Consider the following 12,578-nt stretch of genomic DNA (forward strand, 5'->3'; position numbering starts at 1 on the left):
GTATCACAAGGCTAAAAGAGATGACGCCGGAAGATGAGACCCTCAGGTCGGAAGGTGTCCAATATACTACTGGGGAAGGGCAGAGGGTATTTCCAAGTAGCGCCAGAAAGAGTGAAGCGGCAGGGCCAAAGCCGAAAGGACACTCAGCTATGGATGTGTCTGGTGGTGAAAAGAAAATCCGATGCAGTAAAGAACAATATTGTTTAGGAACCTGGAATGTCAGATCAGTGAATCAAGGTAAGCTGGAGGTGGTCAAACATGAGATGGCAAGATTGAACATCGACATCTTGGGAATCAGCGAACTAAAATGGACAGGCATGGGCGAATTTAATTCAGGTGACCATCATATCTACTACTGTGGGCAAGAATCCCTTAGAAGAAATGGAGTAGCACTCATAGTCAACAAAAGGGTGGGAAAAGCAGTACTGGGGTACAATCTCAAAAACGATAGAATGATCTCAGTACGAATCCAAGGCAAACCATTCAACATCACAGTAATTCAAGTCTATGCCCCAACCACTGAGGCCGAAGAAGCTTAGGTTGATGGGTTCTATGAAGATCTACAACACCTTCTAGAACTAACACCAAAAAAAGATGTCCTCTTCATCATAGGGGATTGGAATGCTAAAGTAGGAAATCAAGAAATCACCAGGATAACAGGCAGGCATGGCCTTGGTTTACAAAATGAAGCAGGACAAAAGCTAATAGAATTTTGCCAAGAGAACACGCTGATCATAGCAAACACTCTTTTCCAACAGCACAAGAGACGACTCTACACATGGACATCACCAGATGGTCAATATCGAAATCAGATTGATTATGTCCTTTGCAGTCAAAGATGGAGAAGCTCTATACAGTCAGTAAAAACAAGACCTGGAGCTGACTGTGGCTCAGATCATGAGCTTCTTGTTGCAAAATTTTGGATTAAATTGAAGAACGTCGGGAAAACCACTAAACCATTCAGGTATGACCTAAATCATATCCCTTATGAATATACAGTGGAGTTGAGGAATAGATTTAAGGGATTAGACCTGATAGATAAGAGTGCCTGAGGAACTATGGACGGAGGTCCATAACATTGTTCAGGAGGCAGCAACTCAATCCATCCCAAAGAAAAAGAAATGCAAGGAAGCCAAGTGGCTGTCTGACGAGGCTTTACAAGTAGCTGAAGAAAGAAGGGAAGCAAAAAGCAAGTGAGAAAGGGGAAGATATATCCAACTGAATGCAGAGTTCCAGAGAATAGCAAGGAGAGACAAGAAGGCCTGCTTAAATGAACAATGTAAAGAAATCGAGGAAAACAACAGAATGGGAAAGACTAGAGATCTCTTCAAGAAAATTGGAGATCTCAAGGGAACGTTTTGTGCAAAGACGGGCATGATAAAGGACAAAGAAGGCAGGGACCTAGCAGAAGCAGATGAGATTAAGGAGAGGTGGAAAGAATACACAGAAGAACTATACAGGAAAGATCTTAATGTCCCTGATAGCCATGATAGTGCGGTCACTGAACTTGAGCCGGACATCCTAGAGAGTGAAGTCAAGTGGGCCTTAGGAAGCATTAGTAACAACAAAGCTAGCGGAGATGACAGCATTCCAGCTGAGCTATTTAAAATCCTAAAAGATGATGCTGTTAAAGTGCTGCACTCAATATGCCAACAAATCTGGAACACTCAACAATGGCCGCAAGACTGGAAAAATCAGTTTACATTCCAATTCCAAAGAAGGGCAACGCCAAAGAGTGTTCAAACTACCGCACAATTGCGCTCATTTCACATGCCAGCAAGGTGATGCTCAAAATCCTACAAGCTAGGCTTCAGCAGTATGCGAACCGAGAACTACCGGAAGTACAAACTGGGTTTCAAAGAGGCAGAGGAACTAGAGATCAAATCGCCAACGTTTGCTGGATCATGGAGAAAGCAAGAGAATTCCAGAAAAACCTCTCTTTCTGCTTCATTGACTACGCTAAAGCCTTTAATTGTGTGGATCACAACAAAATGTGGCAAATTCTGAAAGTGATGGGAGTACCAGACCACCTTACCTGTCTCCTGAGAAACCTGTACGAGGGTCAAGAAGCAACAGTAAGAACCAGACATGGAACAACCGATTGGTTCAAAATTGGGAAAGGAGTACGACAAGGCTGCATACTGTCACCCTGCTTATTTAACTTATATGCAGAGTACATCATGAGAAACGCAGGGTTGGATGAATCACAGGTCGGAATTAAGACTGCCGGGAGAATTATCAACAACCTCCGATATGCAGATGATACCACCCTAATGGCAGAAAGCGAAGAGGATCTAAAGAGCCTCTTGTTGAGGGTGAAAGAGGAGAGTGCAAAAGCTGGTTTGAAACTCAACATTAAAAAAACGAAGATCATGGCATCTGGCCCCATCACTTCCTGGCATATAGAAGGGGAAGAAATGGAAGCAGTGACAGATTTTACTTTCTTGGGCTCCAAGATCACCGCAGACGGTGACTGTAGCCATGAAATTAAAAGACGCTTGCTCCTTGGGAGGAAAGCTATGGCAAACCTTGACAGCATAGTAAGAAGCAGAGACATCACCTTGCCGACAAAGGTCCGTCTAATCAAAGCTATGGTTTTCCCAGTAGTAATGTATGGCTGTGAGAGCTGGACTATAAGGAAGGCTGAGCGCCGAAGAATTGATGCTTTCGAACTGTGGTGCTGGAGAAGACTCTTATGAGTCCCCTGGACTGCAAGGAGGTCCAATCAGTCCATCCTAAAGGAAATCAACCCTGAGTGCTCATTGGAAGGACAGATACTGAAGCTGAAGCTCCAATATTTTGGCCACCTAATGCGAAGAGAAAACTCCCTGGAAAAGACCCTGATGCTGGGAAGGACTGAAGGCAAAAGGAGAAGGGGACGGCAGAGGATGAGATGGCTAGATAGAATCACCGATGCAATGAATATGGACTTGAGCACGCTCCGGGAGAGAGCGGAGGATAGGAAGGCCTGGCGTGCTGTGGTCCATGGGGTCACGAAGAGTCGGACACGACTGAACAACAACAACAACAAAAGGAGTGTGCAACCCAAGGATGAGAGGCGTACTGCATTATGCCTTGCAAAATCATGGAAGATGGTGGGACACACTTCTCTGATCATACACAACTGCACAGAATCTGAGAGTTGCCTCCAGCGTCCTGACTGGCACTGCAAAGGATGCTGGCATGCTCTTCACGGATTGGGGCAGCCAAGCACATCTTGCAAGAGGCCTGACTAAAACAGCAAAGCGCTAAAATGGATGCATCCAGTGCCTCATTCCCCTTTCATTCCACACCACCAACACCACTGAACACACACCTGATTAGATCATGTAGCCCAGACCACAGTGAACAAAAGTAGATACAGCTGGAGTCACAGAGCCCTCAGTCAGAATTTAAAGCCATGCTACCCTACAAAAATCTTCATTGACTTTCCACAAATCTCTCCTCGCCATGAATATGTATGTATATGTGTGTGTGTGTGTGTGTTTCTGCAACGCCCCCACCCCGCCAAAATATACAAGCCATGCAAATTGAGCAAAAGCAGCAAATATGGATAACGTTTGCATCTATCATGTTGAGACCACAATTAACCTTTCGCAGGGCAGAATTTGGGTTTCTTTGGTACGGGCCTTGAGCATGCTACTGTATATATTTGGGGGGATCTGGCCTCAGAGGGCCTCCTAAATTACAGCCCTACACGGGGACTTCTTAGCCCCCAGCTCCAGGATTTAAAGCAACTCCTTACCTTATGACACCTCTTGCTCTCCGACCGAACTCCTGGATGCTCCTGTTGACCTTCAGCTTCATGATGTAGGTGGGGGAATGAACAGTAAAGAAGACTGGAGAGTTGGGTGACTTGCAGGAGGAATCTGGTTTGGCTGGGGGCTGTGAGCTACTGGCGTCACTGGGCAGGAAGGCCTCATCATCTAAGCTTGCTGGTGACTCTAGCTCAGGAATGCTGGGCAGAGTCGGGGCTCTTTCCAAAGACATGGCCCAGCTCAGACTTTGGAAAGGTTTCTGCAGGTCAAAGGGCCAGCCGAGGGCCAGCCTCTCAAACAGGCCAATGCCAAGGGCACCCACAGTGGGTCATAGCGTGTCCAGACCAGAGGCGAGGGTGCAACAGAAACGCCGCTGGCTCTTTCGGTAGCCCACCGGAGCATCAGCTCAGCGGACGAGGCGCGTTGCGGAGTGCCCCTGCCTCTCCTGGTCTCTTTGGCTGTCCCAAAGGCAGGGGGAGAAGTCAGGCTCCCTCCCAGTTCTTTCGAGGGCTGGAGTCTGCTAGAGCTGCATCAGCCGGAGACAGCATTCTAGCCACTCTGAGGCATCTAGAGGTGTGTTGTTGTTGTGTTGTTTGTTTTGCAGAGGGGGCGAGAGGAAGAAGACACTCCGCAAGTTGCTGTAAGGTTCAGAGGAGGGGGTGTGGTGGTTCTCAGGATCTCACATTTGCCAAGCCCAGCCCAGAATTCATTCTGAGTCTCTGACTGCAAAGTTCCCTTCTCGGCCGTGCCCCAAATCCAGGATTTCAGAAGTCAGTATCTGCTCCTTTCAGCTCAAGTCAGTCTCCGCAAGAGGTTTGTTTTGTCAGACTCTCTGGCGATGATCAGCAAAGCAGGCCCACCACATCCTTTCTCTTCCCAAGTGAATGGAGGGAGGTTTCCCAAAACACAGAGTGTGTCCAGACCTGCACAAAACAGCCTTACAAATGTCCCAGCAGCAGCAGCAGCAGGCACCAGCCTAGAAGATTCAAGGACAGAAAGAGCCAGCCGTGTGGGTTTCGTGCCAGACTTCCCTTCTTTGGTATGTTGCTTAATGCTAATCACAAACACTTATCTCAATCTCTCGGCCCTCCCAGCCAAGCAGGCAGGCAGGGAGAGGCTGCTTCTGCTGCAAACATCTCAGGCCAGAGGTGAGCAGCTCGGATCGCCTTCTTGGGAGTATCAAGTAAACTCTGAGCTTTGACCCAGAGCTGGTGGGAGTTTTATTTCTCTTTTTCAAAGTTCGGCACGGGAAAGGTCTGGCTTGTGGCCAAGGCACCATGTGGCAGAATGAGAAAAAATGCAGATCTCGGCTCCACTGCAGCGACTAAAAGAATAAGGACGAGACACAAGGCCCTTCGTTGGAGGCTGTGTTCATTTTCACACATGGGTCGGGGGTGCACCCAAACTTGACTCCTGGGATGAAAACTGCCACGTCAGAAGGAGTTGTGTGATCTGTTCATGAATCGGACTGGGCTCTGCTGACTTTCAAGGTTCTCCACGGTCCTGCATCTAGCTCACAAGCAGGCAAGAGCCCAAGTCCTCCTGACATTACCATTTCCATCGTGGCAGGGACGGGCAGGTGCTTTTCTGCCAGCAAAAGCAGTAAGACTGGAGGCAGCTCTAATAGTCTATGTAAACCAGAGGCGGGGTACCTGTGTCCCTCGAGATGGTATTGGACTCCAACTCCCACCAGCCCCAGCCAGCATGAGCAAAGGTCAGGGATGCTGGAAGCTATAGTCCAACAACAGCTGGAGGGCCACAGGTTCCCATTCCCTGCCATAAACAGAGGCTAGCCTAGCTGTCCTTTCATAGCTTGCCAGCTCTTTGGGGTACAGATTGTATCTGTGAGCCACAGCATAACTCCACTCCCATCTATAGGGTGGTTCTCATCACCCATTCTCCATCTGGACTCCCTAAGCTGCAAGTCAAGTTAACAAGCCCATGGCAAACAGAAGATTGAGGACAGTGCTCATCTTAGGGGCAGGTGATCAGGGCAGCCTTCTCCAAACTGGTGCCCTCCAGATGTGTTGGACTTCAACTCCCATCAGCCTCAGACAGCATCGTCAATGGTCAGGAATGCTGGGAGTTGTAGTCTAAAACAATGGAAGTGAATAGGCTGCATGCACTAGCATGCTGCTAATTCACATCATGGATTATTAAGCCAGATTCCTGGTTTAACAAGGCATCTGGACACATCCATGGGACACGCATGGAAATGTGCTCACCTGGAGATGGGTCCTGTCCCCTTGAAAGTTCTGCACAGCCACTGGTCCCTTTGCTAATCTTCCCTTCTTATGTGTTATGGGCCAAAACTAGAATCCTTCTATAGCTGCAGAAAGTTGGGGAGAAACATGGCAAAAAAGCACAGCAGCTGCAGCTGCCTATCGCAGCCTCCCCCAACCTGGTGCTCTCTAGATGTTTTGGAGGAACTGCCATCAGCCCCAGCCAGCATGGTCAATGGTCAGGAATGCTGGAAGTTGTAGTCCAAAACATCTGGTGGGCACCAGGTTGCTGGAGGCTGGCTTACGGGCTTTTAAGCAGACAGGTACCACATGTAAGTGACAATCTGACAACTACTTGCAATTCACAGTAATTCAATCCTATACATCTCATTAATTTAAAAGGAGCTTACTCCCAGGTAGGTGGGTATAGGGTTGCAGTGTTAGTAAAAAAAAAAAAAAAATCCAATCTAACAAAATAAGAACAAAACTCACCTCTACCATAAATTCACTAGGTGGCCTCAGGCAAAGCACTTTTTCTCAGCCTCAGTCCCCTGCCTGCAATAATATGGGAGTGCTGGCCTAACTCATCGGGGATTTGTAAGGATTAGAAGACAAGGTTTGCAAAGTGCCTTGAACACTCAGCACTATATAAATGCTAAATAATAACAGCCACAAAAACAAAAGAAGGCAGCTATGGGCACAACCCTGAGAAAGGGAAACACACATTGAACTTGGCATTTGAAGTGTGTGCTTACATCCCGCTGGTTTAAATAAGGCCACCCATTCCTGTTCCACTCACCTGAGCGCTGCCGCTTCCCAAGGTGAGAGTTCCAAGCAAGCCCAGTGACTGTTTAGCCTGACTGCTGGAGCCCAGCATCACTTCCTGTGCGGAACATGGGATATTTATGCTAGGATACCGGCATTTCCTCCTGCAGCGGCAGCCCTGCCTTGTGACATCACAGGCTGCTATTGTGAGTCCCACGGTGCTGTCACCTGCTTTCACGGAGGCAGCTGAGTTGGGAAGCGGATGCCTGTTTAAACCACATTGCTAACAGTTGTGCCCTTGGAAGGTGGAGTTGTGGTGGTCCCATCAAAGAATAAAAATATCTCATGCTCTTGAGGTGTCTGCTTGAATACAATCACCAGCAAATACACATTAAAAATGGACACTGGGTGGCATCAGGTAAGAGGACTGGGGTGGGACCAAGAGTGAAGAATGCCAGGGTTCTTGTGGCAGTTCTAACTTCTATTTGGTGTAACCCCACGCAGAGTTTGAGTGACACAGAAATCTTAATTAGGTCTTGCAAACAGTTCTGTGCAACTCCAAAGCCTCTATCTTCTTACCTCATGGGTTTTTATCAAACAGTCTGTTATCAACTTGCCAGTTTGATAATTTCTGGGACTAATACAGAAGCAGCTAGATAGTTTTCTTTTCTTACTCTTTTCTTTTCTTTGGGGGCTGTGGATGTTGTGTCGGAAGGACTGTAAAGTGTTGATTGCAGAGCTTGCTAGTTCTTGCCCTATCGTGTGTCTGAAGGATAACAATGATACAGAGATATGAAGGAAGTGACTAGGCCTAACAGCTGCCCTCATTTCCTTTCTATAAAAAGTATTTTAAAATTAATATTGGCCCTTTCTTCCTCCTGATTTCTCAAAGCATAACTTATTTTTTCAGACTGTGAATGTTCAGAAAAATGAATGAATGACTCACTTTGATCCCTTGGGATAGAGGCAGCATATAAATCTAAACCAATAAATAACAAACAAGTAGCAAATCAGGCCCACAGAAATGGCAACAAGAAAGGGGGCCGGATGCTAATAACTGGTTCAATCCCCAGCCCCTGGAATAGGGTTTCCACTTTTTTCTTTTTTTACTGGCAAGGCTCCCGTGCCTTTGACTGCTGCCTGACAAGCAGAAATTCAGCAGGTGAAGCTTTACCCATTATTGCATCTGTATGGCAGGAAAAGCTTCACCTCACCTCCTAAATTTCTGCCTGTCTTGTGACAATTCTGTCTAAAACAATGCTGGGGCTTAGTGGGTTAATGCTAGGAAGACAGGACTCTTGCTTTGGCTATTGGGCAGAAAGTAAAAACACAGCAGAGGACAAATACCATGTTTAATTAAAGCAAGGAGGGGATAGATTTTCATCAAAAAATACTTTAGCACAGCAAATTATGCTGTTGTGAAACTGCTGCCACCTGCTGGAGTGAACAAAAACCTACACGAACAACACGAACTGAAATGAAAAAGGCAGAAGAGCTGGGTGCTGGACAACTGTCAGTCTCATCAACAGATACAGCCATTTTGTAAACAGGAAATACATTAAAGGCACAATCCTATGCAGATTTAGATAGGGGAATGCTGGCTGGGAGTGCTGGAAGTTGTAGGAATATTCTTCTGTCTAAACATGCATATAGGATTGCACCCTAATTAACCTATCCCTGCTAGTGTGTTTTGCATTTCCACAGTGACCAAGGGGCCAACTACAAGGCACCGCTTTCAACCTTCGCTCCGTTGTAACTGCGCAGCATTGCAGCTGTGACTTAGCCTCTGCTGTGGTACAAGCGCGATTTACTGCAGGCTTCTCCAACGTGTGCCCATAAGAGGTACGTGTCTACCCATCATTCCAAAATGGTGGCTGGAGCGAAGTTGGTCCTAGACTTTCTGCTCCCCTGAGGCCCCCTGGCCCCTGGCCACTGACTCCAAAGCAGCCGCTGCGAACATACAAAGCTGCGAAGGTGTGCGGAAGTGTGGTTGAAAAAATGAGCATGCTTCTCCATGCCTCTGTAATTGTGCAGCCGCGAAGGAACAGGGAGGAGTGAAGGGGCATCACAGAGTGACACAGGCACTAGGCACACCTACCACATGCCCACCACAAAATGCAGAGTTGGTTTGGGGAAGGGACACACAGCTTGCAACCACGACAAACCCACGGCAAACCAAAAACATCGCAGGAAAACGCGTGTTTGGAAATCCGCATTTTCCAGGTGAAAACCACGGTTCGGCTGCAAGGTGGCGGCTCCATCGTATGTCCTCAAGGACCCCAAATCACAGCAGCCCTGGAGTAAATGGCTTGTGTAGATGGGGCCCAAGACAGCATTTTTTTACAGCAGAGAAGTTGCTACCACTGTACCATCCTGGCTAAGAACCAGTTCCCAGGAAGTGGCATCACGCTCCTACGTCAACACAATAGCAGGTTGAGTAGATGGTTATTACTTCCTCTAGCTATCCCTTTCCTAAGAGTAGGGGGGCTCAGACAAACTCCCTCAAATGTCCAGAACACACTTGAGGGGGCCATGGGGGCCAGCTGTCACACGCACTGTCAGCTGCGTGTTCCGTTAACTTGAGAAGAGGCCCTTTGCGCATCCTCACGTGCTATGTTTGTGGAAAGCGTGGCCAGTGGAGGACATGCCTGACAGGTGTGACCTGGCTCTCCCTCTCATCGCATGGTGGGTGTTCGTTTGAACACGCCTAGCGTGAGCCTGACTCAACTCTCGTCTCAGCCAGGAACTTGCTGGAAGGTATCAGGCAAGCCACGTTCTCCCAGCCTCAGTCCTGCCACCTGCGATATGGACACAATTACGACAGGCCTACCCTGCTCAACTAAGGGGGCAGCAAGATATGGGATGGCTTGATTTGCAAAGATCACAGTGTCTTAGAGAGCAACTGGTGTTGATGCCTCTGTGTTTCTTCCGGACTCGGGCAATGCCAGAGAAAGTCATTTGTTACAGGTACTGTATTATGAATAAATTATACGTTTATCCTGCCCATCTTCCTGCATACGTGCTTTCCCCGCCCCCTTGCCCCGCTTTTATCCTGCAGTCACCCTGTGAGGTGGGCCTGGCTGAGAAATGGCAATTAGCCCAAGACCACCCTGTGGGCCTTATGGCTGAGTGGGGAGTTGAACCCATGTTTCCCCAGTCCAACTGCAACGTTCTTATCGTCACACCACACAGACGTATCTCTATGCCATCGTGACACTGGTCCACCCCCTTTGCCTTCAGCCCACCACCGGAATGCAGCCCCCTCCCCAAGAGCTTCTCCAAAATGGAATTCAGCTCTTGGGCTGAAAGAGGTTCAGCACTGTTGAACTATGTGCTAGGTTAAAGACATCGCTAGCAGCGATGTCTTTTCATCTGACTTATAATCAGGGGGTCCCATTTTTAGTGGGACCCCACCTGTGGAGAGGGGAGGTTTAGTCCACCCCTTCCCAGCCCCAGTTTTACCAATAACCACCTTGTGCAGCTTCGGGGCTTAAGGGGAAAAGTCCCTATTGAGCCTGGCGGTAACTTGCTCCTTCTATACAGATTGCATTGCCAACCAAGTAGACAGCGCGGGGTGGTGGGGTGGGGGATCTTAATTTTTCGCCATACCTGCTGTAACCTTAAAGAACCTCGCGACCATTCTCATTTTCCTGCACCCCTTCAAGCCATAGTGCAGAGCAGCCTTCCCTAACTTGGTGCCCTCCAGATGTGTTGGACTTCAACTTCCATCAGCCCCAGCCAGCATGGCCAATGGTCAGGAATGCTGGGAGCTGTGGTCCAAAACATCTTGAAGTCACTTGGTTAGGGAAGGATGTTGCAGTCCAACAAGCTGCTGCACAGTGTCACGACATTACTCAAAGACTGTCTCTCCTGTTTTCAGGGCTCCTCTGCTCTGCACCAAGAAGACTTAAATTCTGCACTCAGTCACAAAGTTGTTTTAAAAACTGCAAGAGGTTGTCCTTCTTTACAGGAACTTGCACAATTCGCATGAGGGTCTGGCGGCAACGAGGGACTGGCTTGTGGAAGGCCACTTGCTCACCCCTAGGTTTTGAGGAGTCTGGGGTAACCCTTCTGCCCTCACTGCCATCAGTTCTTTAAAATAACATGTGGCGGGAGCAGCAACCTACCTAACCACCTAGCCTAACCAGACCGGTTAGGATTAAGCCGGAAAGGAGGGAGGAGGAAAAATAGGGGATTTGTATTTATGGTGGCTGAACACACCCACCTACCCACACCCACATGTCCCTTACTGCAGCCTTCTCCAACCTGGTGCCCCCCAGATGGGTTGGACTGCAACTCCCATGCTGGTGGGAATGGTGGGAATTGTAGTCCAACACATCTAGAGGGCACCAAGTTGGGGAAGGCTGTCTTATGTTCCTGAGTGAATAAGACCCATTTGATTCCCTCAAACATAGGATTCCCTCCCCCGCTTCCTCCTCCTCTCCCTTTCTAGCTTAACCCTAGCTAGATTGATCAGCATGAATGAAGTTTTCTGGCTGACACTGCCATGGCTGAGCTTAAAAGCAGCAGCAACATCAAGGGCAGGAGTATGATTGCCAACTCATGGGTAGCTGGACTGAGATGGCGCGTTGCTGCATAGAGAAGCTGTGGGGTGGGGTAAAACGGAAAGAGGGGTCCAGTCTAGTTGTTGACCATCAATGGATATGCTAAGAGTCAACACTTTGTGGCATGTTGTAGTGGTAGGAGATGAGGTTCAGGTAAGAAAGGAGTAATACGGGTGTATGGGGAACTTGTGAAGGAGACAGGCAAGGTGAACATCAGGGCTTGCACCAGTTGGATCCCCCCCAACCCCTCACATGGCTAAATGACATCAACCACCCTGTGGGAAAGAAGGAGCAAGGGAGGCAGTAGCAGGCAAAGGGAACATCAGGGCCTGCTCCACTTTGAACTGCCCCCTCTCCCTGGAGATGAGAGGGGAAGCAGGGTCATTCCACCAGCCCTGCTAACAATCTACTTATTTTTTCCTCTTCCTGCCCCATCCCCTTTTCCTTGTGCGTCATATCTTTATAGATTAAGCCTGCAGACAGGAACTGTGTCTTTTTTGCTGGTGATTGATTGTAAGCTGCTCAGAGAAATATTTTTGACTGAGGAGTGGGATAAAAATACTTTAGATAGATAGATAGACAGACAGACAGACAGATAAACGTGAGTAGAGGCCTGTGGGGGACAGATGCTCCATTAAGTTCCCAACTGACCAGAAAATACCCAGGGTGGCCTGTTGTTGTGCCTTTAGTTGTCAGCTGATTTGCAGAAAACCAATAAAGCTGTTCACATCATAGAGAAAAGTATTGTCTTGTGCTAATTTTTTAGACTCAGTGCTGTTGAAGGCACAAGAGCAGGGGCCATTAAGAAAGGTGGCACTAATCTAATCTACACTAATCTACCATGGATTCTGGTTTGATTCACACTCTGCCCTAACTTTTAATGAGAGAAATGTTGGTGGTGGTAGGGGTTCAGGCAGGGATCCTTGGGATAACAAGTACAGACGTCTCCCTATTTTCATCTGTAAAGTATCAAAGGGGAAATATTAGTTTAGGGGTAAGCTACCTGGTGCCCTCCATATGATTTGAACTACAACTCCCATAATCCCTGACCACTGGACCTGGTGGGAGCTGTTGTCCAAAACATCTGGAGGACACAAAGTTGCCTATCCCTGCATTAGTGGGTGACCATATTTATTTTTCCCCATGCTGTAAAAAGCTTCATCTGACGCTTTCTGCATATCAAGCTTTTACTAAACAGCAAATCAGGCCGTTTTTATGCAGTCAGCTCACACACATACACACACACCACCTACTAGAGCATCTTTCCT

The 12,578-nt window shown here is 47.9% G+C and overlaps 1 protein-coding gene across 1 annotated transcript in view; it reads right to left on the bottom strand.

The window, feature by feature from the left end:
* The window catches only part of PDE4A (phosphodiesterase 4A), a 121,237-nt gene extending 117,181 nt beyond the window's left edge, over window positions 1–4,056 (bottom strand). The window contains 1 exon segment of the mRNA XM_084835863.1: window positions 3,746–4,056. Coding sequence (XP_084691989.1) covers window positions 3,746–3,990 — 245 coding nt within the window. The 5' untranslated portion in view covers window positions 3,991–4,056.
* Window positions 4,057–12,578: the final 8,522 nt, after the last annotated feature.

The sequence above is a fragment of the Heloderma suspectum genome, chromosome 2 (genome assembly GCF_057233095.1).
Source record: "Heloderma suspectum isolate Gila_16-S chromosome 2, 16-S_ref, whole genome shotgun sequence".
Classification (NCBI taxonomy): Eukaryota; Metazoa; Chordata; class Lepidosauria; order Squamata; family Helodermatidae; genus Heloderma; species Heloderma suspectum.